Below are 27,533 nucleotides of genomic sequence, written 5' to 3' on the forward strand. Positions count from 1 at the left end.
AGCAGGATCACTTGACAACAACTACAGTCAGGAACAACCATAGAGATTCTATAATTCATGAATATATATAGGATCTCCATGGGTGCAATAGTCAGAAATATTCACATACAATATCTGTTGTTGGAGCTAAAACACTCAAAACAATTATTGAGTAATAACTTATGAATGCACAGCCATCTGTTATGCTGCGGTGCACAGCAGGCGTCGTAAAGTGTCAGTATGAATGGGAAGTGTTTTTGACAGGCACCCACATGTGGGAAAGACTTCCGCCAATTGGAAGATTTGGATCACACTTATGACTTTTGTGCACTTCTCTAAAACTGCTCTGAGTGTAGAAGCTTTGTGGGGCCTAGTGAGTAATAGTCAGTCTATAGGCCTCTTGTTGATGTATGATTCACACTGTAATCCTCACATGTTGCCTGAAACTGAGTCTGGAGTCAAGAGCAAACGATGCAATATTAGTTTACTACATGAGTTAACAACTCTTATGGTGTTGCTAGGGTTAGGATTATCAAATCATCCCCACTGACTATCCTTCCTCACAGACTGTGGGCAGTATTCACTCTATCGTGAAGTGTCCACCTAGTGTACAGAGCAGCTTCTCCGGTGTGTAAGAGAACGACAAATCCCACTGCTGCCACCAGTATAGCAGGCAGCGTGGAAGCTGCATTGGGCACTCGAACCATGGAGCATGTACTGCAGAAATAAGCTTCTAATTGACAGTATCACAACAGCCTGGGCCTCTGGGCAGGAGAACGCTCACATCGGTTAAACAGGTAGCCTATGGGCCTGGCTTGACCGGCGAACAAAATGAAGCCTTTTGTGGATCAATTCTATGACCAAAGACTCTTTCTGATTCATATCAACTCACGGTACCAGCATTCAAGACAAGTCTAGGTGAATATATGTCATGGTTTGCTTTAATCCCCCAAGACAATCCCCCTCTAATTGGACCATACTGTCTGGGACCCAGTGAAATTGCACGTTGACATAAGATATGATGCAAACATGCATCTTGCAGAAGAAATTGTTTTAGGGTGGAATGACTAGACATATCTGATGACAATGGTGACAGAACACTTCATCAAATATTCTTTACCGGCCCCTCCCATAGACTTAACGTTGCCCTGGTTTACGTGATGACGCTAGATGTATATGAGCGCAAGCGGCGGGATCGTTCTCTCTTTTACCGCCATAAGAGCGGAGTCTTTTTCTTTTGGACCGCTTCACTGCGTAGATCCATCTAGTCAAGCCGCCAGTTAAAGGTAAGAGAATGACTTGAAATCACCTTAGCTTGGTCTTTAGCAATACAACAGAGTGGCGCATATATTTTGTTCTCTTAGATGGGTACGAATACGGGGTTGTTCTTATCGTCTTGAACTAAATATTTGTGTGCATGTAGTCGGGAAGAATAGAACGATAGCTTGCCAGCTAACTAAGTCGGATGGCTAGTAGCAGCCATTGAGAGACGAGAGGCTCCACCATGATTCGTTAGCTTGCTAACGTTACATGCACGATGATGAAAAGGGCAAATTTTCCGCCCTTTCGAGACGTATTGTAAATACAAACGTCATAACCTTTTTTGTGACAAGTCATCGTAATTTGCATCATTCAGTTATTGGTTTTATCGGATGTCGTGTTTATTTTTATTTAGACTTGACCCTATTTATTGACTAGCCTTAGGGAGGGTAGTTAAGTGATGGGAGGGAGATGTGGCGTGTACAAGTTTTTGTGTGTGTCTGATCACTGTTCGAGCTTTACAGCTAACTAGCAGGCTACACTCTAAAATGGGACGCGTATGTCTCCGTCTTTTCACGTGACTTTTGACATGTTTGTAGTTGGCTAGCTAATTTCGATAGCCACATAGTTAACGGTTCTCTTATTTTGGATTTTAATATTATTTGAGGGTTCCAATATTTGCCCAGTAGGTCACGTTGCCAATCAAATATGGATTGTCACTTGAGTACTTGCCCAATGAAAGTGCGTATGCCAAGCTAACGTTAGCTAGGTAGCTGTAACTAGCTAACGTTAGTTGACTTGCTGGCGAAGTGGTTAGCTAGCTGAAAACATGCACAACCAGTTGGCTAACGTTACAGCAAATGTATCCATTATAGTGCATGTGGTAGCTAACTAGCTAGATACCGCGGAATTGTGTAATTTGTACGTTTCAGTGGTAGGTTAGGTAGTTAGCCAAATTCACATGCTGTTTAACAGCTAGCTGGCTGGCCGGCTTTCTTTGTCGGTGAGAGCCATTGCTCATAGCTTGCCTTGAGCATGCAACACGTGGTCGTTGGGTTTGAAAGGCTCGTTGAAGGGATGAATGTGTACCATTGGGGGATTTCAGTCACTGAAGATCTGTTATTTTCATTTTGTTAGTGAAATGCATTGAGTTAGCTACACTCAAACAAATGTTTCAGCTGTTATCACATCTAAAGCTGCCTTTGTTTGTCAATGCTTATCAATGCAACACAACTAGAAATGTTTCGTTAGATATTCTACCTTTAGCCAGTTTAGCTAGCTATAGCTAGATTGTGTATTTTTGACTAATACAGCCTACTTGGCTGTGATTTGTATGGATAACTTTTGTCAAGAAATGAGGGTGAACCAACTACTGTCGCAACTTGTAGATTGGATATTGGTCCTGATGACTCCTACTAAGGCGACATTACATTTTCGTTTGAGAGAAAAGGCCTTATGGTATGAGTAAGAATTAAATCATTTTTTAAATGGACCCTTTTATGATCGTACTATGGATGATGGCTACGCTTGTATTGATGTTTGAACGTCTCAGATGCTTTGTCATTTGTGTTTTGAGGCACACATCTGTTACTCATGAACACATGGCATTTTTATGACCCCATCAATTTGAGTTCTAATGACCCCTTTGTGAAACTGGCATGTAGAGTTGAGGTAGTCAATTGATTGAAAGGTATTCCTGGAACTGTTACTGAAACAGAACTCACTGACAGTGTTTGAAGCTACTCTTAAAATAGTTGGCCATGCTATCAATTACTTCACACTGGAAGTTTACTGCAAAATGCTAAGTCACTAGTTGAACAAAAATATAAACACAGGTACAGTTTTGGTACAATGTTTAATGAGCTGAAATAAAATATCCCAGAAATTCCATACACACAAAAAGCTTATTTCACTCAAATACACAAATTAGATTTGTTTATTTAGTTAGGCTAGTCAGTTAAGAACACTTTCTAATTTACAATGACTGCCTAGGAACAGTGGGATAACTGTCTTGTTCCGGGGCAGAACCACCAATATTCTTTACCTTGTCAGCTCAGGGATTCGCTCTTGCAACCTTTCGGTTACTGGCCCAAGGCTTTGGCCACCTGCTGCCCCAGGTAGCCTAGATAATCCATCTACCTGACAGGTGTCTTGTCAAGAAGCTGATTAAATGCTAGGGACAATAAAATGCCACTCTAAAGTGTGCAGTTTTGTCACACAACACAATGCTATAGATGTCTCAAGTTGAGGGGGTGTGCAATTGGCATGCTGACTGCAGGAATGTCCACCAGAGCTTATGTTCATTTCTCTACCTTAAGCCACCTCAATGTCAGAATTTGCAAGTACGTCCACCCAGCCTCACAACAGCAGACCACATGTAACCAGGCCAGCCCAGGACCTCCACATCTGGCTTCTTCACCTTCGGGATTGGATGAGACCTGGACAGCTGATGAAACTGAGTAATTCTGTCAATAACAAATCCTTTTTGTGGGGGAAAAACTCAACCTGATTGGCTGTGCCTGGCTCACCAGTGGGTGGGCATATGCCCTCTCAAGCCCACCCATGGCTGCACCCCTGCCCAGTCATGTGAAATCCATAGATTTGGGCCTAATGTATTTCAATTGACTGATTTCCTTATGAACTGTAACGCAGCAAAATTGTTACTTGTTGTTTTTGTTCAGTATACGTGTAGTTCACTATTCCCCAACACTATCTCGAGTTATGATTCTAGTCCCCTCTGACAGTGGTGCGTTCTTTACACATCGATGTATCAACAACATGCCTAAAGCATTAGTGGCATGCCTAGTTGACTGTTTCAGATGCTGTTTGGATTGTCCTAAATCTATTTCATCAGAGGAAATCCACTTTATCAATCAATGTCAGACTGAAATGCAGTCAGTGTGTCTGTATTTGAATGGTGCTGTTGCTATTCTCAAGCTTTTGATGGCTATTACCCTTTCTAGGGTAGGTGGGACGAAATCGTCCCACCTACGTAACAGCCAGTGGAATCCTGTGGCGCGTTATTCAAATACCTTAGAAATGCTATTACTTCAATTTCTGAAACATATAACTATTTTACAGCATTTTAAAGACAAGACTCTCGTTAATCTAACCACACTGTCCGATTTCAAAAAGGCTTTACAACGAAAGCAAAACATTAGATTATGTCAGCAGAGTACCCAGCCAGAAATAATCAGACACCCATTTTTCAAGCTAGCATATAATGTCACATATAAACCCAAACCACAGCTAAATGCAGCACTAACCTTTGATGATCTTCATCAGATGACACTTCTAGGACATTATGTTATACAATACATGCATGTTTTGTTCAATCAAGTTCCTATTTATATCAAAAACCAGCTTTTTACATTAGCATGTGACGTTCAGAACTAGCATACCCCCCGCAAACTTCCGGTGAATTTACTAAATTACTCACGATAAACGTTCACAAAAAACATAACAATTATTTTAAGAATTATAGATACAGAACTCCTCTATGCCCTCGCTATGTCCGATTTTAAAATAGCTTTTCGGTGAAAGCACATTTTGCAATATTCTAAGTAGATAGCCCGGCATCACAGGGCTAGCTATTTACACACCCACCAAGTTTAGCCCTCACCAAAGTCAGATTTACTATAAGAAAAATGTTATTACCTTTGCTGTTCTTCGTCAGAATGCACTCCCAGGACTTCTACTTCAATAACAAATGTTGGTTTGGTCCCAAATAATCCATAGTTATATCCAAATAGCGGTGTTTTGTTTGTGCGTTCAAGACTCTATCCGAAAGGGTAAATAAGGGTTACGCGCCCGACGTGTTTCGTGACAAAAAAATTCTAAATGTTCCATTACCGTACTTCGAAGCATGCTGTTTAAAATAGATTTTTATGCCATTTTTCTCGTAAAAAAGCGATAATATTCTGACCGGGAAATCGTGTTTTAATACAAAGAGAGAAAATAAAAACATGGTGTCGCCCCGTGCACGAGCCTCAGTCTGATGGTCCTCTGATCGACCACTTACCAAAAGTGCTAAAGTTTTTCAGCCAGCGGCTGGAATTACATCATTCAGCTTTTTCCCGGGTTCTGAGAGCCTATGGGAGCTGTAGGAAGTGTCACGTTACAGCAAAGATCCTAAGTTTTCAATAAACAGCCAAGAAGCTCAAGGAATGGTCAGAGAGGGTACTTCCTGTACAGCATCTTCTCAGGTTTTTGCCTGCCATATGAGTTCTGTTATACTCAGACACCATTCAAACAGTTTTAGAAACTTTAGGGTGTTTTCTATCCAAAGCCAATAATTATATGCATATTCTAGTTTCTGGGCAGTAGTAATAACCAGATTAAATCGGGTACGTTTTTTATCCGGCTGTGTAAATACTGCCCCCTAGCCCTAACAGGTTAAAACCTCTTGAAGGTCTTGCGGGACGAACATCCAGCGAAAAACTCCTATCGACATTAGCATAACGAAATTTAATATATATTTTTTTCAAATATAGGACTGTCTCATATCGTTTTATAGATACACCTCTCCTGAATCGACCCACGTTGTCCGATTTCAAAAAGGCTTTACAGGAAAAGCAAAACATTAGATTATGTTAGAGGAGTATATCGTAAAAAGTAGCCACATAGCCATTTTCCGACCAACCACATGCATCACAAATAACCAAAAAACAGCTAAATGCAGCACTAACCTTTTACAAACTTCATCAGATGCCACACCTAGGACATCATGTTACACAATGCATGCAGTCTTTTGTTCGATAAAGTTCATATTTATATATAAAAACAGCATTTTACATCGGCACGTAACGTTGACTAACTATTTTCCCTCAAATGCATCCGGGGAAACAGTGCTACAATTTACTCAATTACTATTCAAAAACATTTTTAAAATGTAATATTGTCATTCTAAGATTTATAGATGAATATCTCTTGAAAGCACCTGTAATACCAGATTTAAAAATAACTTTACTGGGTAATCACGCTTTGCGATAAAAGGGGATGCGATACTCAGAAAATTACCTAGTAAATACAGCTCTGCGCCATCTTGGAACAATCGCATATCACATCTAGTCTTGTATACTATTGTCAATAATCCCTTACCTTTGGTTGTCTTCATCAGAAAGCACTAACAGGTATCCCAGGTCCACAACAAATGTATTTTCGTTCGAAAAAGTCCATCCTTTATGTTCCATTAGCTTGTTGTTGTTAGCGCGTCTGAAGGCTTGATCCAAAAGCTTAGTCAGGCGCGGGACAGCTATTTTGAAGAAAAACATTTTTTCCCCATTTAGGTTCGTTCAAACATGTCAAACGTTGTATAACATAAATCTTCAGGGCCTGTTTCAACAAGAGAGCCAATAAGATTCGAGGGGGACGATTGTATTGTGTTTCAAAACGTTTCGAAAGGAGGGGGTAGACAGGGCCGCCGGCGTCATAATGGTGATGGCCCTCCTCCTGTGACCAATTTCAACAGCGTGTCATTCATTCAGTTTCCACAGTAGAAGGCTCAAACCACTTTGTAAAGACTGGGGACATCTAGTGGAAGCAATAGGAAGTGCTCAATGAACCATAGCTCACGGTGTGATTACAATTCAGAATTCCACTTCCTGTTACGATCGGTCTCGGGGTTTTGACTGCCATATGAGTTCTGTTATACTCACAGACACCATTCAAACAGTTTTAGAAACTTTAGGGTGTTTTCTATCCACAAGTATTAATTATGTGCATATCCTAGCTTCTGAGTTTGAGTAGTAGGCCGTTTAAAATGGGCACACACTTTTTTCAAAATGCGCTGTGGCGCCCCCTATCCTAGGGGAACACCAAGAGGTTAAGAGCTCTGGCATTGGCTATTGGTGGGGAATGTTTGATCTGTTCCCTGGCCAGACGTCGTGATGTGGGTCTCATGGTGTTTTACAGGTCGATCCAAATGGTATTGGTTCACACTATCTAAAATATCATTACGGTAGTGCTGTGTGCGGTTTTGAAATTTCAACGACCAAAGATTTGGCCTGGAATTATCCTCTTTTTGTTCCCTCTGCCTGGTAATCTCCCTTTCAGCTGCTTAACATTTGATTTTTGGACAGCTTTTCAGTTGGCCTATTTAAACTGTGCAGGTGAGTGGGCAGCCTGTGTGATTCTTAACCAATGGGCACAAGCCATTAGGAAGGTGAGGGAGAGAAGAGGGGCTGCTGAAAGATGGAGACAGTCGTGCATTTCAGACGTTGCAGGTCAGGTCTACATCAGCACTGTTAAACTGTTGCTGATTGGTTAATTATGGCTGTTTCCCTGACAATTATTAATGTTGTAGCATTTTTCTCCAACCAGGCCAGTAAACCTTATACTGCTGTATCACACAACACCCTTGGTTTGTCATGAATATGGCACTATAACATGTGATTTCCCCATACTTCACTCTCGAAGTACAGTGAAGGTTATGTAGTAAACATTGAAGGGGCCATTTTTATTTCTGTCAAGCATCTTTTAATTGAGAGCCTTTGCCTTCACATTGGCTTTGATTGAGCTGCACTGAAATCTCTATGCTGGAGACATCAGAGCTTGCCCAATAGAATATTGTTTGAATTTGTTTTCACTCATTCCATGGAGCCAGGAATGAAGCTGTCTACCTGGCAGCTATTAAGTTGTGGTATCATTTTGTAATTAGTCGGGTTCAACACATTTTGGGGATACCAGCCACTTTGTATTTAACTCACCACTTTTTTTTAAGCCCATTTGAAGACCACCGTCAACCTAATACCACAGCGGTAAGGAGAACCCTCCAGTCAATCCATCACCTAATGCCTTATGTCTTTGGAGGTTTGGTCATTGCTATGGTTGCATCACACTGGTGTGAGCTAAAGCTGATCTGGCTCTTGTGTTTCTCCATGTGTGCTAACCCTATGGTAAACATTCTCCCCCTGGGGGGGGTCTCGAGCCTAATTCAATGCCTGATGTGACTAATGGCTTTTAATTGTCAACCTTCATGTGATGGCCTCTTTAACAGCCTGTATGGTTAAAGTGCACGTCTGAGTGGGTCCAGCTGTGTACCTCTTCAATTGTGTTACCGGGATTTGATCCCTAAGAAGTTAACGGGATCGATTTGACAACAGCCAGTGAAATTGCAGGGCGCCAAATTCAAACAGAAATCTCATAATTAAAATTCCTCAAACATAGAAGTGTTATACACCATTTTAAAGAAACTTCTTGTTAATCCAACCAGTGTCTGATTTTCAAAAAGGCTTTACGGTGAAAGCATACCATATAATTATGTTAGGTCAGTGCCTAGTCACAAAAAAACATACAGCCATTTTCCAGCCAAAGAGAGGAGTCACAAAAAGCAGAAATAGAGATAAAATGAATCACTAACCTTTGATGATCTTCATCAGATTGGCACTCATAGGACTTCATGTTACACAATTAATGTATGTTTTGTTAGATAAAGTTCATATTTATATCCAAAAATCTGTTTACATTGGCGCGTTATGTTCAGGAATATTTTGCCTCCAAAACATCCAGTGATTTTGCAGGGAGCCACATCAATTTACAGAAATACTCATCATAAACATTGACATAAGATACAAGTGTTATGCATAGGATTATGGATAAACTTCTCCTTAATGCAACCGCTGTGTCAGATTTCAAAAAAGCTTTACGGTGAAAGCACACCCTGCAATAATCTGAGTACAGCGCTCAGCCACCAAAACAAGCCATACAGATACCCGCCATGTTGCGGAGTCAGAAATGGCGTTATAAGTATTCAAATACCTTTGATCTTCATCGGAATGCACTCCCAGGTATCCCAGTTCCACAATAAATGTTAGTTTTGTTCGATTAAGTTAATCTTTATGTCCAAATACCTCCTTGTGCATTTGGAATAGTGAACTAAATGCGAACAAGTCCATTACAGTTTGTAGAAACATGTCAAACGATGTATAGAATCAATCTTTAGGATGTTTTTATCATAAATCTTCAATAATATTCCAACCCAACAATTCCTTTGTCCTTAGAAATGAAAGGGAACGGAGCTCGTGCCCACGGCGGCGCGTGTGACTAAACTAAAGGCTTTCAGCCAGACCACTGGTTCAAACGGCTCTTATTCGCTCCCCTTTCACAGTAGAAGCCTGAGACAATGTTCTAGAGACTGTTGACATCTAGTGGAAGCCTTAGGAAGTGCAATATGACCCCACAGACACTGTATATTGGATAGGCAATCACTTGAAAAACTACAAACCTCAGATTTCCCACTTCCTGGTTGGATTTTTCTCAGGTTTTTGCCTGCCATATGAGTTCTGTTATACTCACAGACATCATTCAAACAGTTTTAGGAACTTCAGTGTTTTCTATCCAAATGCATATTATTAGTAGATATCTTAGCTTCTGGACCTGAGTAGCAGGCAGTTTACTCTGGGCACGCTTTTCATCCAAACGTGAAAATACTGCCCCCCTAGCCCAAAGAGGTTAAGGGTCACTGGCCCTGTGCGAAAGGCCTGTTGGACTGATGGGTGAACTACTAGTTGTGGTCTCTGCCCCCTCTAGGATTGGGTGCTTTACATAGCTCCAGTCCCCCTCTGCTCTCTCCTCCATGCCAGGAGGTTTATGGATGGGGGTACAGGTCTAAACAGGGCCTTGCTTTGGTGCTGTTATCAGATGGCAGCCCCAGTGTCGCCAGCATCTAAAGCCCCAGCCCAGGGCACGCTGCGGATCACAGATTCTCTGCCCAAACCAAATGAGATGGGCAAGAGGTTGAGATATGTAGGACGATTTAACTAAGGCTTATGTTACTTAATGCCTCAGCACAGCTAACAGGGCTGTCAGTGAGCTGGGCGCTTGGGAGTTCTTTCATGCACATTTCACTAACCAACATGACAGGGAGCCAAAAGCAGCCCTTTTTTTGTTTTCATCTGGGAGTGGGAGGAGAAACTGGGGTAGGATTACAGTTGGTGGCCATTTTGCACTAAGCAAGCGGAGTGCTTGGAATCAGATGTTCAGCCCTCCTGTGGGTGCTTTAGTCCACAAAGCCCCCAATGTCAGTTTGCTACACACTGGGATGGAGATGTCCTCAACTCTATTGAACTTAAGGATATGATATTATGTTGCCTGTTGTAAACCTACCATCAAACAAGACGATGTAATGCTAGTCTTGCAAATAAGTCATTAGGGCCTATTTCAATAAATAATCTATTCCCAGAAGCCCTTTGTTTATTGAACATATTGATTTCCTGCTGTGAATTAACAATTGTGTCTAAAGTAGCATGTGTCATACATTGTCTAACTCTCTGTTCCCTTCCCTACAGCAGCATCACTCGAGACTTGGCTAAGATGGCAGACATGGACAAGTAAGTGCATCCTCCATTTGATTGGCTGTGCAGCCTGCGTTCTGTGCAGCAAGGAAAGGCACTTATTGCATAAGTGTCCTATACTAAAACAATCCCACCTCTGCATCGTTACCTAGGGCCTTATAAATTCAGATTTCTTTTTTTACATTTCTGGGTGTTGATAGCCTTTAATTCCAGCGTTCGCCTAGCGAAAGGCTGATTAGCTGTGTTTTTGTCGCACATGTGATGGTAGTTTGCAAAACAAATACCCACTGGATTGATGCCAATATAATTCTGCCAGGTCAGCATATGCTACTTTGTAGGTAGCATTTCATTTAGAATATTCTTGGGAAAGCCTTTCCTTGTCTACCAGACTACTTTTAATTATCATCATTGCTAACAGCTACTAAGTGGTAGATGAGCGAACCGCACATACTGAGAAGGGAACTAATCGTTGCCTTTAAGAAAGTTTAGATGCATTCTGTTCATGTCTTATGATAAACTTCTGCTAATTCATTTTCAATTAATTTAGTTGATTCCTTACTCATTTAAATAAATGTTTGAATATTGTCGATTCCCCTAATGTCTGGATTCAGTGTTTCCATCCGTTTTCTCTGCATCGTGGATTTAATAGGGCCCTAATTACCCTCCCCCTCTTGTCATTGGTTTACCTGGAGGTGTGTTGAGGTCCCGTGCACTGTCATTTTGGCTCTACCTGCTATGGTGTCCAGGAAGCCAACCTGGATTTGAGATGTTGGTGAACACGGTCACCTTCATTAGTGCATAACGTTTCGCAAAGGAAAAAACTAAAGGTTGCTTTAGTTATACCTCAAATGCAGCTCAGCCAGCTTCTTGTCTCAGGCAGAAATATGCATATAGTGAAATGCATGCGTGTTTCAGTCCATGTGGGTGATTTCCCCCCCCCCCCCCCCCCCTGCAATTCAGGCCAATGTTTGTGGTCAAACCTCCAGGGTATTCCAGAATGAGGCCCCCATCAGCACGCTAACATGTCAAGTTCAGGATCGTTGTGGAGTTCTTGGTTAGCAAGGAAACTAATCATGCAGCCAAGCACAGTCTGATTTGTTCACCCAAGGCATCCATGTACCAAAAAACTATTTGGATAATGGCACAGGAGTGTTGGGTGAAATCATGGCATTAGTCCAATGCACATACTGTTTAGGAAAGCCTTTTATCAATTTGGCTTCTAGTAGCTGTCAAATATTAGACACCGGTGGGTGTATATATCAAGCGTCTGAGTAGTGTTGACATTTTAGAGCACAGTTAATATAATAACATGGGGTCCTGATCCTAGATCAGCACTCTTACTCTGAGATGCTTGGTCCATACGTCCGCAGAGCCGAGTCAGTCCTCTTCCCCTGGTATCTGATGCAGAGGAGGATGGCCAGCTGTCGCTCTCACTGCAGAGACGTTTCCTCGTGGGCTGTGGCTCGACGTGGCTGTTTACTCAGCCTGGGCTGCTTGGGATGCCATGTCTGGGCTTGGGTTACGCCGGCTCCCTCCAGCCACTCAGACACCTCCCTGAGTTTGAGTAATGGGCCTTGACCCTGGTCCAGCAGGCCTGTGGCTGTCTCACACCACAGGGAACAGGCAGACAGTCAACTGTTTATCCCTTCATCTGCCTTATTATATACCGTCCTGACTGACTGCAGGAGTCTCTGGGTGAAGTTTCCCCTATATACAGGTCTAGCATCAACTTCCCCTCACCCAGACTTAACCTAAACCACTAGTGGGGGGAAAAATGCAAAACTGACCCAAGATCAGTGTCTAGCGTTAACATCACCCTATTTTACCCCATGACTAACTGCAGGGCGGATGCTAGCATTTTAGCCTGATGCCACATGGTTGTCATTATGTTGATCAGGGGCTTATTCAGATAGAAATGTAATTATTTTTGCACTGGTTCGGAACCTGGTTCATGGATCAGTATGAACGGGGTTTAAATCCGGTGTTAAATGAGACTTCGGTGAGGCAGGGGAGCAGTATACCCTGTGTCCCTGTTCACTCTCTGGGAATATTGTCTCCTAGTCTGTCAGAGGTACTGTGTGGAGGCCTCTATGTATTAGTATTGTCTGACACACCCCTCCTTTTGTATCTAAGTAATTATTAGAGTTGAGTTTCCCTATTCTACACAATAGATATAATCACATACCATCTAAACAGTACATTCTATTCCTGAATAAGCTCCAGGTGTCTGTTTTGGCTGATTTTATTTTTTTCTCTGTCTCTGTGTGTGTGCAGTAAGGACCAGGCTGAGCTGGACCCGGCAGATTTGGAGGACGTGGAGGACGTGGAAGAGGAGGAGACTGGAGAGGACGTCAACAGCAAAGGTAAGGCTCAGCACTACCTGTCGAGGAAGCAACTGGGATTGTTAAACGTTAATGTCTGTGCCCACCTTGGATTTGACTTCAACTGAACAACCAACAGTGAAATCTGAATCAGTTTGACATGAGTGTCATGAGCCTCTGCTTGCTGGTCAGTTGTTAATGTTAGGTTGACAGTTGAATTAAAATCCTCTGTGCCCACATTGTCTAGGTTTGAATCTGAATGTTTTTACCTGTCCACGAATGATTAGGAATCATGTGTTTATTAATGAGGTTTATCATGTTTAACTGGCAGTCCTTTGTAGACTGAATTAGATGCCTCTCTGCCCCAGGTATTTATAGCCCAGCAATGCTTATCGTCTCCCACCACAGTGCTATGTCACAATGATCTCACACTTGACAGAGGCTTTCATACGGCCAGAGCCTAACAAATATCCTAATTATGGCCCGATTTCTGTAATGACACTCGTCATCAGTAGAAACGTCTTAGAACATTTTGCCTTCCCACTCATCCCTGTCCCCGCTCCGCCGCAGCACTGTGTTGTCACTCAGCTGAGGAGTTTGCCATTTCGTCCTTAACGGCACGCTATTCCCCCTATAGCGCACTACTTTTGACTATAGACCCTGCTCAACAGTAAAGCACTTTAGGGAATAGGTTTTTGTTGTTGGGACAGGCACAGCAGGGCCCTCAAATCCAAGGTGTAAGGAGTTTAAGTGTGGCGTAGGTAAATCAAGGCAGGCAGAGTATACCTGCTGACTAAATTATGCAGCAGCCCTCTGTCTCGTCCCATGGGCAAAGCGTTTGTTCTCTGCTTTGGAAATGTCTCTAACAGCTTTTAGGAATAAGTTTGGTGGAAGGGAAGACTGATTCTAATGCTCCCTCTATGGGCTCTAGTACAACCTGTCTTCAAGCAGAGGCTGGGACAGTCTGACCAACTGACTGTTGAGCACTAAGCACATTTCTATCGCCGTCTTAATCGGATAGAAATGCTATTATTTTGGAACTGGTTCAGTGTTGGAAGAAACTTCAGCGAGGCAGGGGAGCAGTATACCATTTGCGGTCTCCCTGGTCGCTCTCCGGGAACATTGCATCCTAGTCTGTCGTGTTCTGTGGAGGAAACACAGGGCTCTGTGTCAATAGTGTGAAGTGACTTCCTTTCCTTGTCTCCTCTCATTCGTCTGCACCAATCTGAAGAGGCTTGACGGGTGGCAGCGTTTTGGCAGTAGCGTTCTTCCACCTGTTCAAGACTGTCAGATCAGTGAAGATGAAGGAAAGGAGACAAGCGAAGGGAGCAACCAGTTGACCAACAACCCAACCCTTTATTTGATTTAGATTTTTTTGTAACTTTGTCTGTCATTAGTTGACCTGAAAATATTTGGAGTAGCCCGCCCTAGAATTTCTTATGCAGTACTCCCTTTCTTCTTCCGTCTCTGTATCTGTCCGTATGGTGTCTGATGCTATGAATGGTTGTCTGTGTCTGACGGTAGTGCCTGGCTTTGTCCGTCTCCCCTCAGCTCGTCAGCTCACCGTGCAGATGATGCAGAACCCACAGATTCTGGCTGCGTTGCAGGAGAGGCTGGACGGCCTGGTGGGCTCGCCGTCAGGATACATGGAGAGGTGAGAACCCCAACCAGGAGAGACACTGAGGCTACAGCCGTACAGATTCTGGATTGAGACAATCCTTTTTCAATGGGGGGAGTCAGTTGGATGGACAACAGTTGGTCCATCAGAAAATCCACTCTGTTTTAGGTCCTGTATGTACTCGTCCGAAATAGTTGACGGACAGTGGCTGAATGCATCTACGATTTCCTCAGTGTTCCTGCGACTGGCCATAGCCTGACTCTGTCCCACTCTGCAGCTCTGGGGGACTAGCCTAGTTATGCAGCCCTGCTTTAGATGTTAAGGCTCCAACAGAAGTTCTTCTCACTAAGGTAGTGGTCTTGTTATTTATTTATGTATAATACTTTCAAAACCTCCATTCTTGGCATGCACGCTTTCTCCCTGTACCCGTGTATGTTTGTTATGGAGAGAACCAGGCCAGTGCTATGTCTTCGGTGCCAGGATGTTCCTTGTCTTCTGGTTCTATCCTCAATTCGCTGGTGCACCCCTCTGACATGTCTGTGGAAAATGAGTATTGGTAGTTTAGGTTGATAGGCTGAATTGAACCTACACCCAAAACCGATTTTGAAGGTGCTAGAGGGAAAACTGAACGTTTCTGCACACTCCGTTGCTCTTAAGGTCGACTGACCAATAGCTCAGCTACTATTTATAGTATAGGTTGACAAAATAATTTTCTAAAAGTTCATCCTCAGGTAATTACCTCAAGGATGAGAGAACCAATCTGTGCCTGATTGGGTATGTGAAGGTAATGCTTTTCATTCAGGGATTTCCTCAAGGAAGGTTGCCTAGTTACAGTATTCAAGCAAGGCCACTGCTACAGTGATGAGAAGCTGCTGCATTCCCCTTTAAAGCAATGTTCCATAACTGTAGTCCTCTAGGCCTGCTCTGTGCTGGGGTGTCCTTTAATATGCAAATGATTTGGCCATGGTGAGTTGGAGTTGACTCCTTGGCCAATGACTTCACTGAAGAGCTATGGCACACAGACATGATGCCTAGGCACTAGGCGTTCTGGACCCAGTTGTGCACCTCTTGATTTGGTGTTGCAGTGAAACGTGTTTAAAAGCGGTCTCCGCATCTGTGAACCGAGGCCCTATGTATCATTCTCGGAGTAGCGTTGCTGATCTAGGAGCAGGTCTCCCTGTCTATGTATTCTTATTCCTTATATAAAAGGCAAAACTGATCCTAAATCAGCACTCCTACTCAGACGCTTGATGCATACCCCTGATCTGACCCAATGCAGATGGTATTATGGCTCCCTCCTTCCACCATTCCACTCGCTTCATATGATGATGGATGAAACCTATCTGTAGGGTGTACAATCAAAAACTCACTTTTTGACCAATGGGTAAAATGTTAATTGTGGTCCAAACCTTGTCAATCATAACCTGTTCAAGTTGTGTTAGTTTATAGGGTGGCCAGAATTAGGGTGACTAAATCAATGGAAGCCCGAGGGTAAAATGGTTAAATTGCTTTGTCAGCTGTGTAAGAATTAAGGCTACTGAATACCTGACAGGCTCACTTTCCCATTGAACTCGCCATCTTCTCAAATCCACAGGACATAAAACAAGAGGTAAGATGGATGTTGAGACATGACATGTAGTATTTTAGTATACTCTTTAAGTTACTCTTTTTAGAAGGCAAAAAAAAAAATATATATATATATATATATATATATACACACATATCACTGAAGTGTCAACAGAGCACTGAGTGTACAAAACATGAAGAACACCTGCGCTTTCCATGACAGCCTGACGAGGTGAAAGCTATGATCCCTTATTGATGTCACTTGTTTCATCCACTTCAATCAGTGTAGATGAAGGGGAGGAGACAATTTAAAGAAGGATTTTTAAGCCTTGGTACAATGGAGACATAGATTGTGTGCCATTCAGAGGCTAAATGGGCAAGACAAAAGATTTAAGTGCTTTTGAACGGGGTATGGTAGGTGCCAGGTGCACTGGTTCGTCAAGAACTGCAACGCTGCTGGGTTTTTCACACCATTTGTGTACCAGTAATGGTCCACCACCTAAAAGACATCCAACCAGCTTGATGACTGTGAAGCATTGGCTTCAATATGGGCCAGCATCCCTGTGGAACGCTTTCCACACCTGACTTTCTGAATATAATGATATGTTGTAGAAAGACCCCAAACAAGGATTCAGAACATGAAGAATAATTTGTCTTGGTACAATGTATTTTATAACGTAAGGGACATCTTATCACCACCAAAGCATGTTTTCACCCACTCAGGAAAGAGTGGGTGGACATCCTAAAATCTGTTTAGAAACATGCTGTTTTAAAATGAGTCAAACTGCTCTTGGCATGGGTTTCTTGGCCCAACGTCGTACCAAAGCATTGCAGCGCGGGACATCGAATTCTGCCATCTTGATTAATGGAAGTGGCTGTGGTATTTCTCGCCTCAACATCTCAACAGATTAATTGTGCCCTCACCCTGGTTGTGTAGGTGCCCCCCCCCCTGCTCTGTCCTAGTGTTCAATGATCACAAACATCTGTGGTTGAGTTACAATGACCTGATATCAAGCGTCTCTGTAAGAGTGCTGATCTAGGATCAGGTCAACCCTGTACTTGTTGTTTTATTAAATGTGATCCTGAATTAGCACTCTTCTGAGATGCTTGGTACATACTGGCCCAGAGCTTGTTTTAAGTTAAGTTTTTCTCAATGTCAATGGAAGTAGTCCTCTACTTCCTGGTCCAATGGTTGAATTCCTAGCGGAGGGTAAAAGGTCCTGCAGTCATTCTCCCTGGCACTGTGTTGCTCTGCATAAAAGCGTCCGTATGCGTAGGTCTGCATGCGTAAGTGTTGGACGTTTATTCCCATTGTCAGAGCGGAGGCTCCAGTATCTTGTTATATATACCACCATCTTTGGGGACAGTCAAGATGTACTCTTTCACCGTGTGGTACTCTTTCACCGTGTGGAATTCTGACGTTTTTCTCTCCCCGTCCAGCTTACCAAAGGTAGTGAAGAGACGGGTCAACGCCCTAAAGAACCTACAAGTGAAATGCGCCCACATTGAGGCCAAGTTCTACGAAGAGGTCCATGAACTGGAGAGAAAGTACGCCGCTCTCTACCAACCCCTCTTTGACAAGGTAGGAACACCCCAGTTATGTTCCTTGTATCAATATGATCTCCCATTCATTGTACCTTATAACTATGCTGCATTTGACTGGGCACTTTGTGCATGGGTTGTTTTCATTGGTGCACACCTTAGCAAAATGAGCCACTTCTTTTTGGCCAAATCCAGGTAGGTTCCTCCCTGTTTCACCCCGTGTGTCCAAAAAGTTATTTGCTGTGACCTGAGTCCGTGGGTGGGACATCCAAAGAACACAATTTCCAATTCACAAGTATATTAATTCACTTGTGAAATAGGACAAATGTAAGCACCCACCAAATTGTTCTTATTAACTTCTTGCGGATCATTGGGACGCTAGCATCCCATCTGGTCAACATTCGTTGAAATTGCGCAGCGCGAAATTCAAATTAAATTACTATAAATATTAAACTTTCATGAAATCACAAGTGCAATACATCAAAATAAAGCTTAACTTGTTGTTAATCCAGCTGCCGTGTCAGATTTCAAAAAGGCTTTACGGCGAAAGCAAACCATGTGATTATCTGAGGACAGCGCCCAGCACACAAATGCATAACAAATCATTTTCAACCAGGAAGTTGCGGCACGAAAGTCAGAAATGGCGATATAATATATGCCTTAGCTTTGAAGATCTTCTGTTGGCACTCCAAAAGGTCCCAGTTACATTACAAATGGTCATTTTGTTCGATAATATCCTTCATATCTATAAAAACTAAGTTCAGCTGGCGCGCTTCAGTCAATAATCCACTTGGTTTCCCTCCTTCAAAATGAATCCCAAACGTAACCAATAAACTTATCCAAACAAGTCAATCAACGTTTATAATCAAACCTTAGGTACCCTAATATGCAAATAAACTATACAATTTAAGATGGAGAATCGTTGTCTTTACCGGAGATAAACAAAAAGAACGCACGCTCTCGGCCATGTGTTTGGAAACACTACAGCCAAAATGGGAGCCACTTTGAAAAACTACATCTCTCTTTTTTTCCAAAAACCAGCCTGAAACTCTTTCTAAAGACTGACGTCTAGTGGAAGCCCTAGGAACTGCAATCGGATGATTTCGCCTTATTTTAAAAGTGCTACCTAATCAGTGGTATGCTGATTATTATTTTTTTGATTGTTTGTCCTCCGGGTTTCGCCTGCCATTTCAGTTCTGTTATACAGACATTATTTTAACAGTTTTAGACTGGAGTGTTTTCTATGCGAATCGGTCCCGTGTGGCTCAGTTGGTAGAGCATGGTGTTTGCAACGCCAGGGTTGTGGGTTCGATTCCCACGGGGGACCAGTACGGGGGAAAAAACAAATGTATGAAATGTATGCATTCACTACTGTAAGTCGCTCTGGATAAGAGCGTCTGCTAAATGACTAAAATGTAAATCTACCAATTATATACATATCCAAGCTTCTGGGCCTGAGTAACAGGCAGTTTACTTCGGGCACGCTTTTCATCCGGACGTCAAAATACCGCCCCCTATCCCAAAGAAGTTAATGAATACACCCCAGTATTCTCAATCTAGTGTTGATCAGTCACTATGCCCATGTGTAGTTCCTGCTACAGCTGCTGCTTATCCAATGCTGACAGACTGTAGCTTTTGCCCCCCCCCCCCCCCCCCCCCCCACAGTCTCCTCTTGGGAGTGGACTGGGGATTTAGCAGAATCCTCTGACAAAAGAGCTGCAGCCTGTTCCAGGGATGCAGATGGAGCTGAGAAAATGGGGTGGGGTCAAGCTGGGATGCTCACACATGTGGACGGCGTGGCCAAACTGCTGTCTTGCGTAAATAGTGCGCTGTCTTGGCACCTCAGCCGCTAGTCCATTATCTTAGTTTAAACAGATGACTTTCCTCGGCTCTTTGTTAAATGTTTTGCTCTGTCCTCCTGGCTGTTGGCTTTACAGGGACTGACTGTTTTCCTCCCCCTCTCTCCCTCCAGCGAAGCGACATAGTTAAAGCAGCCTATGAGCCCACAGAGGAGGAGTGTGAGTGGAAGGCTGATGAGGAGGAAGAGTTGACAGTAAGTAAGCAGGTACAGGTGACTCCATGTCTTATCTAACCTGGGGACCTCTACTGTCTGCTACAGCAGGTCTTATTAATCTAACCTGGGGACCTCTACTGTCTGCTACAGCAGGTCTTATTAATCTAACCTGGGGACCTCTACTGTCTGGTGCCACAGCAGGTCTTATTAATCTAACCTGGGGACCTCTACTGTCTGGTGCCTCAGCAGGTCTTATTAATCTAACCTGGGGACCTCTACCGTCTGGTGCCTCAGCAGGTCTTATTAATCTAACCTGGGGACCTCTACTGTCTGGTGCTACAGCAGGTCTTATTAATCTAACCTGGGGACCTCTACTGTCTGGTGCCTCCGCAGGTCTTATTAATCTAAACTGGGGACCTCTACTGTCTGGTGCCTCTGCAGGTCTTATTAATCTAACCTGGGGACCTCTAGTGTCTGGTCATGATGACAGGGCCAGGAGGGTGTACCCATGATTGATGTTTCTGACTGTTTTGGTTCCAGAAATGGTGGATGTGCTAGATGTATTTTATATATTGACTATTTAGACGTTTAACCAGGGACTCGTGTACCTGTTCTTTTTATAGGCATCAGTGAAATGGTGCATAAAATCCCTTTTTTGCTTATCTTCCAGGAGGAGATGAAGGAGAAGGCCAAGGTGGAAGAGGAGAAGAAGGATGAGGAGAAGGAGGACCCCAAAGGCATTCCCGAGTTCTGGCTAACGGTTTTCAAGAACGTCGACCTGCTTAGCGACATGCTGCAGGTAGGCGGGCAGCGTGTTGGGGAGGGAGTGGAGGACTGTCAGCAGGAGAAGAGAGGAGAGCAGCAGAGGAAAGTAGGTCAGCAGACGGCTGCTGCTGCTGCTCCCTAAAGATGAGACTTCATCACCACCTACAGGCTTGATGAGGCAATTTCACCCCTAAAAATAAATGGTGTATACATACAGCACACTGTTGTAGTCCTGGACAAGCCCTCAGTGAGTTGAAGCAGGTGACTTTGTTCCAGGCTACAGCAAGAAGGTGCTGTTTGGTGGGGCTGGAGTTTGGAAACACTGATTTTAATTGGCACTCTTATCAGAGTGGCTTAGTCAGTGTGACTTAGTCAGTGTATTTGAGGTAGGTGAGACGATCACAGGTATTGGAAGTAAAACGTTCCTCAATAAAGCAGCTGTCGGCTAAATCGGTGCTAGTTAGAAAAGACAAGTGGGTGTTGGTGCCAGAAAGACCAGTACAACGGTAAGGTGTTTCTGTCTAGATACCTTACCAATGTTCAAGCTGCTATTCATGTGTTTTACAGGAACATGATGAACCCATCCTCAAGCACTTACAAGATATCAAAGTCAAATTCTCAGACCCTGGCCAGCCCATGGTAGGTCTGTGCACCGCACTGCTCTGCAAGTCACTACTAGTTCTATCAATGTATTGAAAGCCAATGAATCTTGGGTGTTCCTAATATTCAACTCTTTCTTGCTCTTTTTCTCTCCAGAGCTTCTCTTTAGAATTCTACTTTGAGCCCAATGAGTTCTTCACAAACACTTTGTTGACAAAAACCTACAAGATGAGGTCTGAGCCTGACGAGAACGACCCCTTCTCCTTCGACGGGCCTGAGATCATGGGCTGCACAGGGTAAGACGTGCTGCATCAAACTGCTCCTTGTGTTGTCCCATAGAGATCCTATTCAATTAGGATTCTTCATCCTATGGTGCATCCTTAGTAAACCCCCTAGTTGCTAATCGTAGCCTCTGGGACAAGGAAGGATGCTAGATCAAACTAGAGATCCAAAGCTGAGAGTCTTGTCCGTGTCTCTTGGTTATTTCAGCTCTGGGACAGTCATTGCAGGCACTAACATTGTCGTTTCTTTCCCGGGGGGGGGGGGGGGTTTAAGGGTCATGTCAGTAGCTAGAGTTTATTAAAAATTCTCTCCTTTTAAATTAAGTTTGAATTAAGATAATCAGGTTTATGCACCCTTATCTGTTGTCTGCTTGTTTGGTCAGTTACAACAGACTACCGTCTATTTTAACACTAAGACATGGGTGAGGAACGCTAAAAGTAGTGGTCCTTTTTAACAATGCACCATGTTGATGGGCTTCTATTAAAAACCTTTGGCTTATCTTAACCTTTAGGGTTCAAAGCAACATCTACACTCTAGTCATTGGTTGGTGTGTTTAGTCCTGTGTCTGGTCTCCTGGTAACCCTGGTGTCCACCGCTCTCGCCCCGCAGTTGTACGATCGACTGGACGAAGGGCAAGAACATCACCCTGAAGACTATCAAGAAGAAGCAGAAGCACAAGGGGCGTGGCACAGTCAGGACAGTCACCAAGACAGTCCCTAACGACTCATTCTTCAACTTCTTCACCCCGCCTGATGTCCCTGAAAGTGGAGATCTGGTAAGTAATACTTTCCGTTGTCTAGTGCAGTGCTTGAAGTGGACTGAAGTGGGTGCAGGTATTTATTTTTGTTGCTGCAACTCAATACTTCTCTTTATGCAATATTTCTCTTTATGCAATATTATTTTGCCAAAATTCTATAAGGTGCTGGAACTCAAGCAGGAGAACATTTTGGGTGTGTTCCAATTCAACCACTGGTGCAGTGTGGTCTTTCTATTAAAGTTGGTGAGTCTCATAACTCTGACGTGCTGGTGACTCTTGCCCCTCCAGGACGAGGACTCTGAGGCTGTCCTCGCCGCAGACTTTGAGATCGGCCACTTCATCCGCGAGCGTATCGTCCCCAGGGCTGTGCTGTACTTCACGGGGGAGGCCATCGAGGATGACGATGATGATGTGAGTACCCACCACAGCCTGTGTGTAATGACCTCTGAACCAAGCCACTGGCCTTCACATGTGTTCCCCTAACACTGGTGTCCCCTCTTGTTGCAGTACGATGAGGAGGGAGAGGAGGCTGATGACGAGGTAAGGTCTTAGCTAGCTAGGTCTCTTCACCTGGTCCTCACTAACCCGGTCCTGTTATTGACCTTAGCCATGGCCGCTCACTGACCCGGTCCTGTTATTGACCTTAGCCATGGCCGCTCACTGACCCGGTCCTGTTATTGACCTTAGCCATGGCCGCTCACTGACCCGGTCCTGTTATTGACCTTAGCCATGGCCGCTCACTGACCCGGTCCTGTTATTGACCTTAGCCATGGCCGCTCACTGACCCGGTCCTGTTATTGACCTTAGCCATGGCCGCTCACTGACCCGGTCCTGTTATTGACCTTAGCCATGGCCGCTCACTGACCCGGTCCTGTTATTGACCTTAGCCATGGCCGCTCACTGACCCGGTCTTGTTATTGACCTTAGCCATGGCCGCTTACTGACCCGGTCTTGTTATTGACCTTAGCCATGGCCGCTTACTGACCCGGTCCTGTTATTGACCTTAGCCATGGCCGCTCACTGACCCGGTCCTGTTATTGACCTTAGCTAGTTGGCGTCTATCTGTGTTTAACAGTTTCTTCTTGTGTTCTCCTAGGAGGGTGAGGAGGAGGGAGAGGAGGAGAATGACCCTGACTATGACCCCAAGGTGGGTGGGAGAGCTTACTGTTGATGTTATGACCTGATGTGAGACCAATGATCAGAAATATCAGATTTCAACATACAGAATAGAATGTGTAGCGCTACTCCAAATGCATCATGAACACCAGCCGCCATGTTGGATTTCTCTGTTTATATACTACTGCATCCAACGTCGAATCAGAACACACAGCCGTCGGAACCGTTTCCCTGTCACCTTGCTTCTAGTGTAAGGGCTGGATTTCCAGACACACATTAAGCCTGGTCCTGGACTATAAAGCATTCTACATTTGCGTTTTGGTACACCAAAGTAAATTTTATTTCCAATGGAACGCTGCATTTGCCTTGCAGCACTGTGTCGCAGTGCGTTCTGTGTCGCAGTGCGTTCTGTGTCGCAGTGCGTTCTGTGTCGCAGTGCGTTCTGTGTCGCAGTGCGTTCTGTGTCGCAGTGCGTTCTGTGTCGCAGTGCGTTCTGTGTGGTGCATATACGTTGGATTTATGGAACGTATGTTAGATGGCTTGACAGAACTGGTAGCAGAAGGTGAATGGTGAACTTTAGTTGCACATATCAAAATGATGCTACATAACAATAACATTTTGCTCAATGCCACTATCAGTGTGATCGAGGTGTTAGTCCAGGACTCGGCTCATTCTGTGTCCTGGAAAACGCTAGAATGAGTTATTGTAAAGAGAATGGTATTTCTAAACTCTCAAAATATCACTTCAAGAACCTAATCAAATACCCTTTTGTGAGCGTCTGGTCATGGGGAATGTTTTTTCCACTTTTTAATGGAATGCTTTAAAAGCATGTTTCTACATCCTTGCTAAACTGAGACTGCATGTAAATTGGAATCGGATACTAAATCTATTCAGGTTTTAACTTTGTTTCATAGCTCTGCATGCCAAAGCTTTATTTGGTTTTGTTTGGGCGAATGGGAACAGTACTCCTTCTCTTTGCTGTATAAAGCCTCTTGAATTCTGTATTCTGCCTATTTTTTGCCTTTAATTCATTAATGTTCATCTCCAATCACTTGGCACCTTTTGTCAGCTATACTCTTAAATTTTTCCTCACTAGGTTTAAGTGATGTCTGTAGAAAATAACCCTCTCCTGGTAGGTACAGCTTGTGAATTGTCAGCTTACCGCACCCCGCCTCCCTCCTGCACCTTTTCATTTTGACACCTCCATTCATCAATCTCCTTGCACCCCCCCTTCCACCTCCATCTGCACTTACAACTAACATAGTGGCTTTTTTCCCCTTTAACCGTAGTGGGTGCTGCGTTTTGAGTTTTCTCTTCTGTATGTTGAAGCTAGTTAAACTTTTCTCCAATTTGACCCTATTTGTCTTCGTACAAAATATTTTGTAACACCAATATTTGTTTGTTTGGAGAAGAATAGATCGTTTGCCACACCTGTTTTGTGGATTTTTATGTTTTCCAGTCTTAAGCCATTGCTCTGTTCATTCTGTCATTCTTCACTTTTGTACTCCAGAGACTGTAGTCTACATCTGGAAGGATGCTTGTTGTCTTTCTCCCATTGGACATGCCTGAATTGTTAAGACTGCGTGGGGTGAATCCGACTTCGACTTCAGTTAAATTTTCACTTGGTCTCCCACTGACATAAATGCACGTCTAAGTGAATGTTTGACTTGAGTTGATGTTCGGCTTCACCTCTGTCCTGGAGAGCTGTTGACCCCTGTAGGTCTGTTTATGGCCCTCTCCCTGCATTGCTGCCAATAGATTTCATTAGTTTTCCTCCCCTGTGAAAGAATGGCGTCTGTATGACATCAGTGGTGCACCCCCCCCCCCCCCCCCCCCCCAATCACTGTTATGAGCACTACGGGTTAGTGCATTTACAGTATGGAGGTTCTATGCAGCAGTAGTGAAGGCTCTCTGTAGTTAACTTTAAAATGTATAATTTTTGAATATTCACTTTAAGAACATACTAGTATTGTGTGGAGTGTTATTGGGTCACTGTTCAGAAATCTCTAGCCTCAGTGCCAGGATGACATTGCCCTATACCCTGTCAATGTTTGTCTCAATTGGCCATAGAAAAATGTCTGAAGCCTAAACCTGCGTGTGTGAGAGGGTGATTAGTGTGTGTTTGGCTCAGTTCGGCTCTAACGTCCTCTCTTTTGGTCTCTTGCAGAAGGACGCAAATCCCCCAGCCGAGTGCAAGCAGCAGTGAAGGCTGCGGCTTTGAGGATCAACTGCACTGTAACAGCTTCTCAAATAAAACACTTACTTACGCCTTATAATGTTTTGTATTTTTCTTGGTAGAAATAAACAAAAAGGGTTTCAAGATTTTTGTTACAAAAAAACTCCTAATATAATGTGAGCAGTGGCTCGATATGCATAGTATTTTACTAGACGACCCCCCCCCCTGTACAAATAGTTAATGCCACAAACTCCCTGAAAGCATGATCTTGTTTCTCTCACTGCTAAACTAGTTTGGGTTCTTGTGAAGTTTTTGTTGTATTGCTCTTGGACAACAGCTGTGGTTAGACTGCATTGAGGCAGGTGATGACAAAGCCAGCCTATTCCTTTTCCCTCGCGCTACCAAAGTTACCTGTCAGTTTAGGTTGGAAGTCTTTGTCTTTGTATTAGCGGGCCTCGAGCACGGTCAGAGCAAAACACTGCTTTTAGTCATGGCTAATGAAAAACTTTGAATCGCTGTGCACATTTGGCCAGTCAAGCGTGCCATTTAGAGCAGGGAAAGTGGTTATTGGCCACTTGGGTGGGCTGAATCAAGTTGTCAATCTAAAACATTCCAGTTTGCAGACTGACAGGAATTGGATGTTTGAATGCTCTCTTGGGATCAATATTACCTCGACTATATGGTCTGATTTGTTAAACAACCATGTGTTAGCTGCTAAATTTAATGAGCTGAGTCTGCAAGTTATTTGTTTCTATTAAATACTTAATGCTCTTTTTGAATTTTAATTTGCATTAAGGGAATGTTTTTCCTCCAACACGCAGCTTGGTCTTGTCCAGTCACTCCTTAACATTCCAGATGATTTGACGAGGGACAGTTCCGAGGTTTTGCCAGAAGGGGGCACCCCATGCCCATCTGCTTCAGGCTCTTGTTAGGGTCGAGTTGACTTGTCTTTTTCTATAGCACTTTGTACTACTTAGTCATGTCTCAGTGGTGTCCTCTATGGTTGGCTGTCGGTCCAGTATCCCTTGTGCAAATCAAAGTGAGCAGCACTTTTGAGGTGGCCCTTGTCATACTGCGCCCTGACGATGCCCTATGGGCTTTCTCCTGCGCCATGAAACATCTCCCTGTAATACATGATTCTCCCAAGTGCATTACCCTTTAATTTGGGAATCCCACTTGACTTGTGTACTCTCTGATAGCAATAGGTTTGGAACAGGCTCCTTTCCGAGGAAGAAAAACGACCAAATTCAGGCTTATGTTGGCATGTGGTCATGGCTTTTGAGCCTTGTAACTCTTGAGGTTAAGATCGTGCCTGTCTGGTCCCTGAGCGTACGGCTAATTTATCACTGTGAAGAAAAGGTGGCGAGGAGTTCTGGTAGAAGTCCTGTCTGTCAACCGCCCTCTGTAGCCAACCCCACCCAGCAGGTCACACTGAAGCATGTAAGAGCAATACTTAGTCAGGGAATGGAAATAAAATGAAAAGTAGCTTAAGCCCTCCCACCTTTTCCTTTAGTGGAAACAGTCATGTAGTAGTGGTGCCCTCGCTGCTGCCGCTAGTGGAGCTCTAGGGAGTGCTGCTGTCGCTAGTGGAGCTCTAGGGAGTGCTGGTGGAGCTGTTAGGGAGTGCTGCTGTCGCTAGTGGAGCTTCTAGGGAGTGCTGCTGTCGCTAGTGGAGCTTCTAGGGAGTGCTGCTGTCGCTAGTGGAGCTTCTAGGGAGTGCTGCTGTCGCTAGTGGAGCTTCTAGGGAGTGCTGCTGTCGCTAGTGGAGCTTCTAGGGAGTGCTGCTGTCGCTAGTGGAGCTTCTAGGGAGTGCTGCTGTCGCTAGTGGAGCTTCTAGGGAGTGCTGCTGTCGCTAGTGGAGCTTCTAGGGAGTGCTGCTGTCGCTAGTGGAGCTCTAGGGAGTGCTGCTGTCGCTAGTGGAGCTCTAGGGAGTGCTGCTGTCGCTAGTGGAGCTCTAGGGAGTGCTGCTGTCGCTAGTGGAGCTCCTAGGGAGTGCTGCTGCAGTCAGTAGGAGATTAAGTCTGGACTGTTCTCGGGAGGACTGGATTCTGTCTGACTCCTTGAGCAGCTGTTGTCAAAGCTAAATGCTATGCTACAAAATACTAAATGTACTCAATAACTGTATGTATATTCATGAATAAATTGGTTAAACGTGTTTTGCGTTTGTTCCTTGTCTCGGCAGTTTCTCTTCAACATGAGCTGCTTGATATTTAAACACTGAGCTCTAACATTTGAGTAGCTCAT

The 27,533-nt window shown here is 43.9% G+C and overlaps 1 protein-coding gene and 2 non-coding genes across 6 annotated transcripts; all 3 read left to right on the forward strand.

The window, feature by feature from the left end:
• Positions 1–1,151: 1,151 nt before the first annotated feature.
• Positions 1,152–27,444, forward strand: LOC115180433 (nucleosome assembly protein 1-like 1-A). Of its 4 annotated transcripts, XM_029742515.1 has the most exons (15): positions 1,152–1,265; positions 10,527–10,568; positions 12,807–12,895; positions 14,405–14,507; positions 17,478–17,619; positions 19,552–19,644; positions 20,264–20,392; positions 20,926–20,997; positions 21,115–21,254; positions 21,850–22,015; positions 22,286–22,408; positions 22,505–22,537; positions 23,094–23,144; positions 24,210–24,245; positions 25,281–25,389. In XM_029742515.1, exons 2-14 carry the CDS (start codon positions 10,552–10,554, stop codon positions 24,213–24,215), a joined length of 1,164 nt encoding a protein of 387 aa, XP_029598375.1. In that variant the 5' UTR covers positions 1,152–1,265; positions 10,527–10,551; the 3' UTR covers positions 24,216–24,245; positions 25,281–25,389. The 4 variants fall into 4 exon arrangements, with proteins under 4 accessions (XP_029598375.1, XP_029598372.1, XP_029598374.1 ...); XM_029742512.1 differs by lacking the exon at positions 24,210–24,245 and having other exon boundaries at positions 25,281–27,444; XM_029742514.1 differs by lacking the exon at positions 24,210–24,245 and having other exon boundaries at positions 19,552–19,632; positions 25,281–27,444.
• On the forward strand, positions 14,863–14,997 carry LOC115180651 (small nucleolar RNA SNORA57). The gene has a single exon (XR_003873126.1). It is a non-coding gene; the product is annotated as a small nucleolar RNA SNORA57 (small nucleolar RNA).
• Positions 21,331–21,460, forward strand: LOC115180652 (small nucleolar RNA SNORA14). Its single transcript, XR_003873127.1, has one exon. It is a non-coding gene; the product is annotated as a small nucleolar RNA SNORA14 (small nucleolar RNA).
• Positions 27,445–27,533: the final 89 nt, after the last annotated feature.

This window comes from Salmo trutta, chromosome 40 (assembly GCF_901001165.1).
Source record: "Salmo trutta chromosome 40, fSalTru1.1, whole genome shotgun sequence".
NCBI classification, from domain to species: Eukaryota; Metazoa; Chordata; class Actinopteri; order Salmoniformes; family Salmonidae; genus Salmo; species Salmo trutta.

Coding starts and splice junctions, on each gene's coding strand:
- LOC115180433 (XM_029742512.1), top strand. Junction 12,896..14,404: donor AGAGGACGTCAACAGCAAAG/GTAAGGCTCAGC, acceptor GTCTCCCCTCAG/CTCGTCAGCTCACCGTGCAG. Junction 20,998..21,114: donor CAGACCCTGGCCAGCCCATG/GTAGGTCTGTGC, acceptor TTTTCTCTCCAG/AGCTTCTCTTTAGAATTCTA.